The sequence below is a fragment of the Lutra lutra genome, chromosome 12 (genome assembly GCF_902655055.1).
Source record: "Lutra lutra chromosome 12, mLutLut1.2, whole genome shotgun sequence".
In the NCBI taxonomy this organism is placed as follows: Eukaryota; Metazoa; Chordata; class Mammalia; order Carnivora; family Mustelidae; genus Lutra; species Lutra lutra.
This window is the reverse complement of record NC_062289.1, coordinates 63,777,164-63,792,261: the sequence shown is the minus strand read 5'-3', so window position 1 is coordinate 63,792,261 and position 15,098 is coordinate 63,777,164. Positions and strand designations below refer to the sequence as shown.

Below are 15,098 nucleotides of genomic sequence, written 5' to 3'. Positions count from 1 at the left end.
TGGTCGACCTGGCTGGGCTTCCCTAGGAGACCCCAACTCGAAAGGCTGGTCTTCAACCTCGTGTGACCTTGCCCATGGCCAGAAGCCTCTCTCCGAGCAGGATCTGTCCCGTGACGGATGTCACAGCTGCCCAAGACAATGGGTGACAGCAGAAACAAGCAACGCACCATCCCAGAGCTTAAAAGGAAAAGCCAAGGAGTGAGCTGTCCACGGGGGCTTTGAAAAGCTCCTGCACACTCCTGGGGACCTAGAAGGCTGGGTGTAGGCCCTGGGCTGCACACACACCTGGGAAAGGCCTGAGACAACCTGAGCTCTCACTTTTGGCTGGCCTCGGGGCCTCGCACAGGCAGGAAGTGAGAGCTAAGGCAGAGTTTCTGGCGCCTGGCTGACGGCCCAAAGCTTGCCCTCAAATGCCTACAGAATCCCTCAGCAAAGACTGGGCCATTTCTCCTGGCGTTTCAGGAAATCTCTCTCTAGTTACTCACTGAGCACTAAGCCAACGAGCAGAGACCTCGGTGGCATCCCTTGACAAAGAACAGACTTTACAAAATCGCTTCAGACATACAATGGCAATAAACAAAACCCTGTAGTGGAGAAAGATTCAGATTTCCAGAATTCATGCGTTACTTTATTTGAACTACTCATTGCTCGAAAACAACAACAAAACTGTGAAATGCAAAGAACCAGGAAAGCATGACCTTCACACGTTACTGGGGGAAAGGGGGTACGAGAAATGGTGCAGCCACTTTGGAAAACAGACGGCCGGCTCTTCAAAAGGTTAAAAACTATGTTACTGTATGACCCATCAATTCTGTTCCTAGGTCTAGAGCCAAGAGAAGTGCAAACTTCAGTCCATGGAAAAACTTGTTCACAGCAGCGTTATTCACAACAGCTCAAAGTGCAAACAACTCGGATGTCCATCAATGGACAAGTGGACAAACAAAATTATGGTCCAGCCACACAATGGCTCATTATTCAGGCATAGAAAGGAATGAAGGTCTGACCCAGGCTACCACGTGGATGAACCTTCTGCTGAGTGCAGAAAGCCAGGCACAAAGGCCACATGTTGTCTGATTTCATTTATGTGAAGTGCCCAGAATGGGCAAATCCACACAGAGACAGAAACCAGACTAGTGGTTGCCAGGGGCTGGGGAGCCACGAACATCAGTGACCACTCACGGGACAGGATTTCATCAGGGGCATGAAAATGTTCTGGAATGAGGTAGTGGTGACTGACGGTTGCACAACTCTGTGAATTAACCAAAAGCCCCTGAATCGTACCCTTTCAAAGGGTGCGTTTTATGGTAGGAGAATCTTATGTCATGATGTGGAGTGGGGGCAGGAAGGAGAGGCTTGAGTCCTGGATGTTCCAACACCCTGACGCTGAGGAGAAAAGGAAGAATCAGCAAAGAGAGACAAAGGAGACCAGAAGCAGGGGTGTCCCAGAGCCATGTGAAGTGTGGGGGGCTGTGGGGGTCCCTGCCAGGCTGCATCCATAAAACGGAGTTGAGAGAGCATGAGAAGGTGACCAGAGTGAATATAGAAAAAAAAAATTATTATTTTTTTTTTAAGAAAAGAAAGAGCAGGGGGTGCCACTGGTGTGGGAAGCGTGAGCCGTGAGACCGTGAACGTGCCCAGGGTGCGAGGGAAGGCTGTGTGCTGGGGACACTCACGTGGGTCGGGTACCTCGGCCGCCCTCCGGTAGCAATGACAATATGCTCAGCCGAAAGCAGAGTCTGAGAATAAACGGAGGAAGCTATAGTCAGGCAGGTCTGCAGAGGCTGCCAGCAGAGATGCATGCTTTCTAATGACAGCCCCTGCCTTGCAGTGTGCACCCTGGGGCCAGCAGCTCAGGGGTCGCTCGGAGCTGGGAGCCTGTCCAGCGTCCTCGAGCCAGGAGGGAGCCCAGCAGGAGGGGGCAGGGAGACATTCTAACTCCAAGCACCCTGCAGCTTACATGGCACCCTGCAGGTATCTCATCACCTCCAACCCCTGCAAAACTCTGCGAGGGTCTGATCACCCTGGCGCAGCGGGCAGCTGGGTACTGTGTGCCTCTTGGTGACGTGTCTCACCGTCCATAAAGCATCATAACCAGCCTCAGAGGGATCTGTGGTCAATTCCCGCAGTGCTCATTACTGAGGACAGCACTGAGGTCGAACAGTGCTGGAGTGCTTGGAAGGGTCAGCACCACCTGAGCGGAGCCACTCAGGAGAGCCGGGCCCTCACCTCTTTCCCGCCTTTAGAGACACCGCAAATCGTGTGTGCGTCGACAAAGCTGGCCTTGATGTTAAAGTACATGACTTTTCTGCAAAATAAAAAAAAAAAAGACTGTTAAATATTTCCTCTGCAAATTAGGCATCACCGATGGGACCAGAGAGGGAGCAGACGGCTAAAAAGCGAGCTCGGGGCCCACAGCCCCCTGTCCCCAGCCCAGGCCAGGGCAAGGGGTGAGTGGAGAACAGCACTGGGAAGTGTGCAGGGGGAGGAGGGCCATGGATCCTTGGAACTGCCAGGACAGAAGCCAGCTCGGGATGGCCCCAAGAGCCAAAGTACAGCCCTGGCGTGTGATGACAGACGTGGCTGGGCCTCCCCAGAGTCAAGCCTTGTCACCTGGACACATTCTAGCAGGGAGCAGAGGCCCTCCCTCCCAGTGACCCCCGACACCCAAATGACCAACTTCCGGCAGACAAGGGATGGTGCCCACCACCCCCTGCCTTTAGGGGATAGTAAGGCTGGAAAACAGGCATGACGAGGACAGAATGCTACTCAGGTACATGGTGTGCAGAAATGATCCACACCTCCTAATAATGAAGGCCACTCCATATGGTGGGTTCTTGGCGCCTTTGGTAAGGCTTCACCACCTCGACTGTACGTCCTCCCCACAGTCGTGCCCTGTGACTCCATTTGCCGCCTGGGCTGTAAGAACCAAGCCCTCACTCACCCCCATGGCCCAGTAACAGCCAGAGGACACAGATGTAAATTCCACACTGGCTTCCTTCTGTGGGCACCTCAGAAGGTGGGCTTGGGCCTGCCTGGCACTTGCCTGGGAGCTGCCTGGGGCCAGCAGGAAGCATGGAGGAACCCTGTGCTTCCAACAAACTGCCCTGGGAATACTGAGCCCCACACAGAGGAAAAGTGATAGGATGCAGCTTAGCTCCCTGAGGTGGCGGGGGATGGCCGGGATGGGCAGGTGGGCCACTTCCCCTGCTCAGCTGTCCTGGGCTTCATGGGCACAAAATGGCTGCCTATTGCATAGCCTCAGGAAGACTCCTTGGAATCTTGGAGGTCCTTGGAGCCCAGCACATAGTGCTCAGATGAAAGCCCCCAGACCTCAGAGGTCACACTGTCCCCTCCATGACCTGTACAAGCAAAGGGCAGAGCTATAGGGCTGGGAGCCAAGCCTGGCCAGAGCTGAGTGCAGCCTGGGGCACCTCTTCTTCTGGCAGCAGCTCCTTGGGGAGGGCGCTTTGGTGGAAGGAACCATTGGCATCGGGGCTGGGGGAGCCCAGAGGGTTGATGGGACCCAGCCATTTCAGGCCAGAATGATCACGTTGGATGTGGTGAGGTGTGGGGTTCAGAGTGTGCTGGCTGGGTATCCTCTTTGCAACAGCAACGTGGGGCTCACTGGGCTCTTCCCACATCACTGTGGTTGATCCTGCCAGAAGAAAGACCACCTGCCTCGAAGGAGGCATCGGCCACCAGGATGGCCCTCTCCTCGCCCCTACTCTCCAGCCTCTGGACTCCGCAGTGCCAGCCCCAAGCATGCCTCCTCCCTGGTGTAGACCCAGGCTCTGGCTGTCCCGCCAACACGCCCCTCACCCCCCTCACTACTCCAGGCTCTGCTGGTGCCAGCTTATAGGCCAGCCTTTCATTCCCAGGGCCCTGGCCCCACCCACCCTGTATGCATACATCCCACCCCACGGGCAGGGACTTCTTGTCTTGTCACTGCCCGGCCTCTGGTGAGAGAGTGCCCACAAAAGGAGGAAAGGTCCCCAGAGAGGGTGGGAGGGCTGGCCAAGGCCTCAGTACCTATCCTGCAGCTGGACCCGGTGCCCCCAGTTCAGGGACTTGACATGGTTCTGCACGGCCTCGGCCATTGTCGTCCTAGGAACACACAGGACAGGTCAGAAACCGCCAAAGGAGCACGAACTGCTGAGTCCCACAACACATGAGGAGATGCAAACAGCGAGTTAGCAGAAATCCCGAGAAACAAGCTGATTCTAAAGGTGGAGAAACGTTGGGCGCCTGGGTGGCTCAGCTGGATATTGGAGAAGCGACTGCCTTCGGCCCAGGTTATGATCCTGGAGTCCTGGGATCGAGTCCCGCATCAGGCTCCCGGCTCATCGGGGAGTCTGCTTCTCCCTCTGACCTTTCCCCTCTCATGCTTTCTCTGTAATAAATAAAATCTTCAAACAAAAAAATAAAAATAAAGGTGGAAAAACGTGACATCTATGTCCACAGCCACTGTCTCTGTCCTGGGTCTGGGGCTGTGGGCCTTGGGCCTCAAGGAAAACGGGGGCTTTGGGCCTCGTTTGGGCCCCTTCATCAGGACACATCAGTGGCCCTGAGTCTCAGTCATCTGAGCACCACTGAGGGGCCTGTGTGCAGCTTGGAGCAGACCCAGTGCCACCTGCAGAAGCTCCATCAGTTTCTCGCTGCGTACTAGTGGCCCCTGGGCCTGGACTGTCCTTTTTGAGGGTGTCTATGTGCCACAGGACCTTTACCAGCATCCCGGGAGACACAGCAGCCCCCGATCCGCAGTGATAGCCAAAGTGTCTCCAAACTTTTCGAAATGTGGGGAAGGGGGTCGCCCCTGGGTGAGTGTTCCTGTCTGGTAGCTGACTCCCGTGAGGGTTAAAGGGGCAGCAAACCTCCTCTCCCCCCTCCTCCCCCACCCCAGGAGCACAGAAGTGAGGGGAGTGGGCAGGGCTCCTCACCAGTTATGCGGGACCGGCTGGAGGGCCCAGCCGTAGTGGGGGGCATCGCGGATCATGCCCCCTAGCAGTGCTGCCTGGTGCATCAGCTTCTTAGGGATGCAGCCAACATTCACGCACGTGCCACCGAGGCCCCACCTGGTACCTGGCAGGTTGGGAAGACCCTGCTTAGATTGACATTCGGGGTCCGGAAGGCTCTCCTGTTCCTCTCCACCCAGGTAAGAGTCCTTTCAGCTATTGTAACTCAAGCGCGCTCCGGGTGAACCCTGCCCTGGGAATTTAGTCTCCATGACTGTAGTCAAAGTGGTCTTTAAATCAGAAGACTTTAAAGTAAGGGCAGCTGACTTGCCAAGGAGGACACTGGCCAGAGATCCCGGGCAATGGTGGCAAAGCGTTCCGGGTTCAGCTGCCGCCCCCATAGGTGAACCAGGACCCCATTCTCCTGCTCCCCCAGGACAGACGGCTCCCTTCTGGGACTACCTACCTTGGGGGGAAGGCTCCACGTAGTCTACCACGGCCACCTTCTTTCCCAGCTGAGCAGCTGGAATGACAAGAGAAGCGGGAGGGTGGGGAGCTGCTTTGGGGCTGGGGCTGAGGACCAGACAAAGGCAAGGAAGGAGCCTCCCACCAGCTCTGCGCCCAGTCTCCCCACCTGTGGGCTGCCACATGGCTGTGCTGCCCACGATGGGACCCCGTGGGGCTCTTCTTGACTGCAGCCTTCATCCCACCCACCACAGTGCCAGGACCTAGTGGGACGCCCTCCCTCCTTCATAAGCCCACTGCCGCAGCCCTGGGCCCAGCCCTCCTTTGCCTCCTGCCACAGCCGGGTCCAGCCCAGACATTCTGCAGGAGCCCAGTGCCCACCTGGCGCACACTAGCAGGCATCACAGGGCACCCATGCCCCGAGAGAGGCCCCAGACTCAGAGTTTCCCCTGGCTCTCTCCCCAAGCCCTCCCAGTGGACTCGCTCACCTCCTCTGGTCCCCACTGGACATCGGGGGGGCTCCCACCCAAGATCTACTCTTGTGGGCATTTGCTGCCTCATTCTCAGGGTGAGGAATCGAAAGTTCCGAAGTCAAATGTCACATACAGAGTCAGCCAACTTCCAAAGGGGGAGGGAGATCTGGGTTCCAAACTGCACCTCCTGCCTGGAATCTCCTGGCCTCCCCCACTGGCTGCCACCAGGTTCCTCCCAGGGCCCCGAGTCCCAGGTGTTAACCCTGTCACCAATTATCCTGGGTTAATCGCGGGGCTTCCCCTTGGCTTGCCTGGGGAGGTGCACTGTGAACCTGGGCTCTGGACTTGACTGCCCCCAAGGGCATGCCCGACTTAAACTTCATGACCCATGAATATTGGACAAACTACAGAACGCTCTTGATCCATAGTCATCGACCAAGAGCAGAACAAAGTTTTAGAAGGCTTCACGTAAAAACCCATTTCACTTGACTGGACAATAATGGGATTGCAGTGATTGCTTTAAAAACTCCAGCCAAGGGGGTAGCTGGGTGGCTCAGTCAGTTAGGCATCTGCCTTCGGCTCAGGTCATGATCCCAGGGTCCTGGGATCGAGCCCTCCATCGGGCTCCCTGCTCGGTGGGAAGCCTGCTTCTCCCTCTTCCTCTGCCTGCCACTCTGCGTACTTGTGCTCTCTATCTCTCCATCAGATAAATAAATAAAATCTCAAAGAAAAAATCCAGCCAAGGGGACTTCACACATGCCAAGGTCTGTCTTCCACAGCTGACCACAATGGAGCAACAGGGACTAGATTTATCCTTGCATCCAAGACAACCAAAGATCCAGAAGAAATACATAAAATAATGCTTTCAAGAAACCGAACATCAGAAGACCAAGGAGAGTGATTCTTGGAAGACGGGAAACAAATACGGTGATGCAGCATCGGGAGGAGGCCCAGGCAGAGTCCACTAGACTCCCTGGCTGAGGAGAGGGCTGGGAGACTGGGGAGACTGAGGCAGCCAGAGCTCCAAGCACGGAGGACCAGAGAAGAGAGAGCTGTCCAGAACCCCAGATAGCTGATCGGTACATATGCGTGAGGGAACTACAGTGGCCCGGAAAGAACCATTTAGAAAGACTAGAGGATAAAGTACTCACACAGGGCAGGAAGTAGTACCTGTTCCCAGAAGCCAGACTGGAGGAAACACATAATTCCTTGAGAGCGGGGTAAGTACTAAGGTTAGACCCTAGTCACTGAGAACGACTGGGCCCAGCTCCAGACCCACTGAACATATCTTTTTTTTTTTTAAGATTTTATTTATTTTTTTGACAGAGAGATCACAAGTAGGCAGAGAGGCAGGCAGAGAGGAAGGGAAGCCAACTTTGCCCAGCAGAGAGCCCGATGCGGGATTTGATGCCAGGACCCCGAGATCATGACCTGAGCCGAAGGCAGAGGCTTAACCCACTGAGCCACCCAGGTGCCCCCCCACTGAACATATCTTAAGTGGAAGATGCAAAAGAATCAAACTCTCTTCCCTGCATCCCAGAACATGCTCGAAAATGTATCTAGGAATCTAAAAATATCCAGAAGCCAGGAAGAGAAAGTCCAAAGTATCTGGAATTCAATAAAAAATGACCAGACTGGGGCGCCCGGGTGGCTCAGTGGGTTTAAAGCCGCTGCCTTCGGCTCAGGTCATGATCCCAGGGTCCTGGGATCGAGCCCGGCATCGGGCTCTCTGCTCAGCAGGGAGCCTGCTTCCCTTCCTCTCTCTCTCTGCCTGCCTCTCTGCCTACTTGTGATCTCTGTCTGTCAAATAAATAAATAAATAAATCTTAAAAAAAAAAAAAAAATGACCAGGCTTGCAGAGGAGTGGGAAAAGATAAGACCCAAGAGAGAAATAATCAGTCAACAGAAACTGGTCAAGAACTGACACAGATTTAGCAGAAAAGAAGTAAAACAAGTATTGTCACTATATCCCACATGCTCGAAAAGCTCAGGAGCACCATGGAAGATATAAGAAAGGACCCAAGTCAAATCTGTAGAGATGAAATTACAATACAAGAGATGAAAAAATATATCACATAGGATTAATGGTAGATGAGACCTCGCAGAATCTTTTATTAGTAAATTTGGAAACATGGGAATAGAAACTCTTCAAAATGAAGAGAATGTCCAGGAGCTGAGGGGAAACTTTGAGTAGCTTACATATGTGTGATTGAAGTCTCCAAAAGCGAAGGAGAAGAGGAAGGACAGGAAAATTCCCTGAAGAAATAATGGTTGAAAATTCTCACAACTTGATGAGAACGATCAACCCACAGACCCAGAAAACTCAGTCAACTCTAGCAGAAAAATAATTAAGAACTACACCAAGGTTGCACCCTCTTTAAATCACTCAAAATCAGCGCCTGGGTGGCTCAGTGGGTTAAGCCTCTGCCTTCAGCTAAGGTCATGATCCCAAGGTCCTGGGTTCAAGCACCGCATCGGGCTCTCTGCTCAGCGGGGAGCCTGCTTCCCCCGCTCTCTCTGCCTACTTGTGATCTCTCTCTCTGTCAAATAAATACATAAAGTATTTTTTAAAAAATCACTCAAAGCCAATGGAAAGAGAAAATCCTGGAAACCACCTGAGACAAAGAGACACATGACAAAGGAACAGAGATAAAAAGGGCAGCAGATGACACCGGAAACAACGTAGTGAGAAGCCAGGACAGCAACATCTCTAAAGTACTAAAAGAAACTAAGAAAAACTGTCTACCTTGAATTCTCCACCTAGAGAAAATATGTATTTTTAAAAGATTTTATTTATTTATTTGAGAGAGAGAGAGAGACCATGCTTGAGCAGGGGAAGGGGCAGAGGGAGAGAGAGAATCCCAAGCAGAGGCCGTACTTAGTGCACAGCCCCACGAAGTGCCCTGAGATCACGACCCTGAGATCATGACCTGAGGTGAAATCAAGAGTCGGATGCTTAACCGACTGAGCCATCCAGGCGCTGCCCACACACCTGCCTCACCAAGAAAATACCTTTAAAAAATAAAGGCAGGGGCACCTGGATGGCTCAGTGGGTTAAAGCCTCTGCCTTCAGCTCAGGTCATGATCTCGGAAGCTTGGGATCGAGCCCCGCATGGGGCTCTCTGCTCAGCGGGGAGCCTGCTTCCCCTACCCCCTGCCTGCCTCTCTACTTACTTGTGATCTCTGTCTGTCAAATAAATCAATAAAATCTTTAAAAATAGATAAATAAAGGCAAGATAAAGATTTCCTCAGACATACAAAAGCTGAAAGAATCCATTATTCTTAGAGCTGTCATACAAGAAATGTTCATGGACATCCTCAGGGTAGAAGAAAAATCATGCCAAGACGGCAACTCAGATCTATACAAAGGAAAGGGCACCAGAAATGGTGACTTCTCATTAGTTTAATCTTTCTGGAAGGTAACTGTTTAGACAAAATGTAACAATGGGTTATGGACCTCATAACATGTCAAAGTAAAATGTATGGCCACATGGGATAAAGGCTGGGAAGGGAGATGTGCAAACACGCTACCATCACAAGGTTCTTGTACTATATGTGCATTGGATCATATCACTTGCAGGTAGACCGTGAAGAGTTCAAGATGTCTTCAGCAAACCCCCCAGGCAACTACCTAGCACCGTATTTGTTACGTGAACCCGAGATAGACTAGAGGCCCAAGTGTCAGGGCTGAAACTGGAAAAGTCTTAGGAGGAGACACAGGCATACATCTTTGTGAGCTTGTATTAGACAACTGCTTCTCAGATACCAAAAACATGGCAAAAAGACAATAGGTAAACTGGACTTTCATCAAAATCAAAAACGCTTGTGCTGCAAAGAACACCATCAAGAAAGTAAAAAGATAATCGAAGGAACGTTAGAAAGTATTTGCAAATCACATGTCTGAGAAGGGTCTAGTATCCAGACTATGTTTATGTAAGAATATGGAACATATGTATATGAACTCATGGAGCAGTCATGAAAACACAAATAACCCAATTTCAAATGGGCAAAGCTGGGGCACCTGGCTGGCTCCAGTGGGGGGAGCGTGAGATAGGGGCCAATTTGAATCCTCCGACAGTGCTGGTGGGAAAATAAAATTCCCAAAAGTGAAAACAACCAAATGTCCATCAATGGCCAAGTGGATAATAAAATGTGATATATCCATGCAATGGAATGATATACAGCCATTAAAAAGAAAAGTGCCAGCATACACTCTGCTGTGGACGAACGCTAAAAACAGCATGCTAAGACCACATATTTGTATGAAATGTCCAGAATAGGCAAATCCATAGAAAAATAAATCAGATTAGTAGTTGCCTGGGGCTGAGGGGTAGAGGGGCTGAGGAGTGGCTGCTACGGGGTACAGAGTAGTTTTGGGGAGTGATAAGAATTTCTACAACTGATATGATGGTTTTACAACTCTGTGAATACTAAAAATGACTAAATTATGCACGTTACATGAATGGATAGTATGATATGTGACTTAATCTCAAAAAATGCTATTAGAGGGGCACCTGGGTGGCTCAGTTGCTAGGTGTCTGCCTTCGGCTCAGGTCATGATTCCAGGATCCTGGGATCGAGCCCCGCATCGGGCTCCCTGCTCGACAGGGAGCCTGCTTCTCCCTCTCCCACTCCCCCTGCTTGTGCTCCCTCTCTCACTGTGTCTCTCTGTCCAATAAATAAATAAAATCTTTTTTTAAAAAAAAAAGCTATTTGGAAACATATGAAACACTTAGGGACAAATCTGACAAAAGCTTTAAGTTGAAAACTACAAAAGGTTGTGGAAATAAATGAAAAAAATACCTAAAGAAGAAATATACTACACAACCTAGCAGCTCTACTTTTAGGCATTTATCCAAGAGAACTGAAAACACGCATCCACACAAACATACAACCACAAATGTTCACAGCAGCACCGTTCACAGTAGCCCCAAAGTGCCAACAACCCAAACGTCCTCCTGCCAGTGTACGTGAACAGACAAAACATGGTGTATTTGTACGACAGAATGCTGATCAGTGATAGAAGGGAATGAGCCCCAGACACACACAGCATCACCAACAAATCTCAGAAAGTTAGGCTGCATGAAAAAAGCCAGAGAAGAATACATATGACACAGTTTCATTTATGCAAAATTTTAGAAAATGCAAACTAAACTGCAGTGAGAGAAAGCAGATTATTGGCTGTCTGGGGATGCAGCAAGGACTGGGGAGCAGGAAGGGGTTCCCAAGGTTTGAGGAAACTTTGGGGTTTGTCAGGAGCTGAGTCATGTCCCCTCCAAATTCTTCCCCAGAACCTCAGAATGTGACCCTATTTGCAGACAGGGTCTTGATAGAGGTGATTAAATTAGAATGTGACCATATAGGCGGGCCCCATTCCAATCTGACGGGGGGAGCATAAAGAGAGATCGGGGCATAGACATGCCGATGAAAGACCACGTGAGGACTCTGGAAATGATGGCCATCTGCAAGCCAAGGACGGAGGACTCAGAAGAAACAATCCTGCAGGCACTTTCATCTCAGACTTCCAGCCTCCAGAGCTGCCCCAGCAAGTGCATATGGGGGTGATGGCTACATTTGCCAGTGTGACTGTGGTGCTTGGTTCCATAGGTGTGTGCCTATGTCAAAGCGTATAGCAAGTCGTCCGCTTTAAACATGTCTGGTTTGTTTTACGTCAATTATAGCTCAATAATGCTGTAGAAAGGGCGATAATCCACAAGGAGAATGCCGCTGTTCCAAAAGGCAAAGACAGACCTAGGAACCGTGGTAGGTGAACGGAGATGGGCCTCTGCAGATAAGACACTGGTGTGGACACAATATCTAGGGCTTTCTTCTGCTATAAGGGACATCGCTGGGACAACTGGCTGTCTATACCCTGTTTCTTGCGGTGGCTCTGTGGTCCAGTGGGATGAGGACTTGTGTCCCTCTGTGGGCTCCCATACCAGCTGGGAGACTTCCCAGGTTCCTCCCCTCTGCCACAGGCCAGCACTCTCCTTTGCCCCTTGGAGAAGAGTAGTGCACAGCAAATTTCCTTTATGCCGACTGGCCATGATTCTAAAAACCCAGGATCTGGGGTGCCCGGGTGGCTCATTTAAGCATTGCCTTCGGCTCAGGTCATGATCGTAGGGTCCTGGGATCGAGCCCCACGTAGGGCTCCCAACTCAGAGGAAATCCTGCTTCTCCCTCTCCCACTCCTCCTGCTTGTGTTCCCTCTCTCGCTGTGTCTCTCTGTGTCAAATAAATAAATACAATATTTAACAAAAATAAATAAATGGGGTGCCTGGGTGGCTCAGTGGGTTAAGCCTCTGCCTTTGGCTCAGGTCATGATCTCAGGGTCCTGGGATCAAGCCCCGTATCAGGCTCCCTGCTCAGTGGGGAGCCTGCTTCCCCCCCACCCTCTGCCTGCCTCTCTGCCTACTTGTGATCTGTTTGTCAAATTAATAAATAAAATCTTTTAAAAAAGAAAGGAAGGAGAGGAAGAAAGAAGGGAAACGTCAGAGGGCTGTCCTTTCATGGTCAGGGTACCTGCTCAACTCCCTCTTGTTGCAGCCCTGTTTCTCCCCTGGCTTCCCCCCTCCCTTACCCACATCTGTCTCCTTATCATTTAGACAGGCAAGCAGAAAGCCAGGCACTCCTCCAGCAGAGTGCAGAGCCCCACAGTGAAATGCTGGGTCTGTTCCCCACCCAGATTAGTGGCAAACTGCAACATATGGTCTCTGGACGCCTCTGGGGCCAGCCCTTTCATTCAACCCATCTTCACTGAGCACCCCAGGGTGCCCAGGCCCATCTGAGTGCCTGGTTGAGGAGAGAGAGTAAGACACAAACAGCAGGACAAACCGGGATCTCTGTGGGACATGCCGGGGGCCAAGAATGAGGACAGTGGAGCTGGGGACGGGGACCAGATGGTGAGGCTGTCATTCTAAGTAGGGCCGTCTCAGCAGCAAAGGCTGAAGGAAGGTGAGTGGAACCCTGGAGCTAACCAGGCAGGCAAAGAGAAGAAGACCAGGCCGGGCAGACAGCCAGGGCATGGAGCAAGGCCAGAAAGACCTTCGGGAAGCATCTGCAAAACACCGAGGTGCCGAGGGACTGGAGCGGCACAAGGGAGCAAGGTGTGGGCGGTGAGAGACATGTCAGATGGGTGGGGACAGATCCCACATGGCCCGGGACTGGAGCCCAGGAGAGCTGGCTAAGACCTGGGCTACCCTCCTGCCTACTGGGTACTGCACAGACTGTGGAATGGCAGGGAGGAGGGACTGACAAGGCTCCTGGGGTGACTCTGGCAGGATGTAGGACCCCAGCTACAGAGATAATGCCCTCTACAAAGCCAATCAGGGTGCATCTCCACCCAGCTTCGAGAACAATGCAGCCCTCTTGGGGGGTAGGGGAGCCCTGAAAACTTGGAGGCCCTGCCACACCGGCAAAATGCAGGGCACAGGACACATACCTTCCTTGGCACAGGCCAGGCCGCCAGATCCCCCGCCAATCACCAGGAGATCATAGTTCTGCCGGCCTGCTGAGGAAAGGGGGAGAGGTGAGAGGAAGGGCCAGGACAAGTCTGGGGCATGGATCCCACAAGGTGCCGCATGATTTCCAAAGGGTAAGCAGCTCTGCCCGGTTAAATGTGGTATGGGATCCGTGTTATTGGAGCAAAGCCCGCAGCCCATGGCGGTCTGGGGTGACAGTGCATCCCACATCCGGGCAAAAGGCAACCTCGGTATCCATCACCGGCGCGAATCCTGAAACTAAGCAACAGCAGGTGAGGATGGCCCAGGGAGCATCACCACCTTTGCAGCAACAATCAGGCCAAGAAGAAGGTAATTTAAGTGGCAGAATGGCTCTGAACTCAAAATTCGCTGAATATTCTAAGCCAGACGTGAGTTAAAACACTTTCCTTGAGTCTGTCTTTCAGTTCCAACAGTCACCTTTTGTTCTACATGAGGAAAAATGAAAAGCAGTCCCTGCATTGGGCAGTACACCCTGGCCTCTCAGAGTGCCTGGCGCACTGTGAGCCCTGGGATAGAAGGGACTCCGAAATGCCTTTTGGGGTCCCCACGATGTCACCTTGGAGGCAATGCACTCCCACACCCAGCACAAAGGCTGGCTCACATCTTTGCTGCCCTGCAGAAGACATTCGCTGTCTTTCTTGGGCAAACCGCTGGCAGGGAAGGCAGGCAAGGGACAGCCAGAAAGGAGGAGGGGGTGAGGAAGGGAGTGGGGGGGGCAGGTGGGAGAGGAGCAGGTGTGTCCTTAGGTGTGGCCTGTCAGTCAGAGCCCATGCCTGAGATACCCAGCACCAAGCACTGGTCCACTCCCGGTAGGGAAATGAAGAAATCATAGAAAATCATCAGTATGTGGGGAGGGAGACAAGGGTGCCAACTGCTGCGTTGTGTCTAGAGCTGACCATTGCTCCTGGGCCAACCACCCAGGTCCTGGGATCAAATCAGGCTCTGCCACCCAAGGCCAGAGCAGCTGGACTAGGGCCTCAGGAATGAAAAGACTGTATCTTCCTTTGGGGCCACCTTGACCTTCCTGGTGGGCGAGGCTGTAGAGAATATTCCTGAGGTCCTGCGTTCCTCAAGGACCTCGGCTTTGTAGGTCCCTGCACTCACAGACAGGTCCAGGACTTGAGCTCCTGCAAGGACATAGGAGCTCCAGCCTAGAGGCGGCCCTGGCTTGCAGCTGACGAGGCTAGGGGAGCTGGCCAAAGGAGCTGTGTCCCGATGCTCAGCTGGTGGCCTGTTGCCACCAGGCCCACCCCCGGCTTTGTATCCACCCCATCTGAGGGCACCTGAAATGTGTACACAGGCAAACATGGGACCAAACGGAGCCACAACTTGGTTCAAACAGCCAGTCCGAAGGATAATCAATTCCAGATTCAACCCAGGGGGGTCTGAAGAGGCCTCAATTTTTGTCAGTTATTCTGGTGGCTTTGATATGAGCCCAAAGAACCGAAGACAGACTGCCGGTTGGAGAGAAGCAGCTGCAGGTTCCCCCAGGGAGCACTCACTTCTGGCTGCTCCGGGCTGGGGGAGGTGGGGGACGCGAAGCTTTTGCCCAGGACAATACCCCTACCTGCCATTGCAGGTGCTGATGCTGGTCCTTCCTGCTGACAGAGCAGGTCCTGGCTAGCTCCAACTGTCCCCAGCTCCACACTGTCCCCTCTGCCTACTATCAGGCAGAGGGCAGAGCAAGCCACCGAGCTTATCTTCGT

At 52.3% G+C, this 15,098-nt stretch overlaps 1 protein-coding gene across 1 annotated transcript in view; it reads right to left on the bottom strand.

Annotated features, from left to right (window-relative positions):
* Nucleotides 1-15,098, bottom strand: part of TXNRD2 (thioredoxin reductase 2) — a 50,027-nt gene that overhangs the window by 32,926 nt on the left and 2,003 nt on the right. The window contains 6 exon segments of the mRNA XM_047697571.1: nucleotides 1,674-1,736; nucleotides 2,227-2,305; nucleotides 4,030-4,104; nucleotides 4,938-5,079; nucleotides 5,419-5,475; nucleotides 13,332-13,397. Of these exon segments, the coding sequence (XP_047553527.1) occupies nucleotides 1,674-1,736; nucleotides 2,227-2,305; nucleotides 4,030-4,104; nucleotides 4,938-5,079; nucleotides 5,419-5,475; nucleotides 13,332-13,397 (482 nt within the window).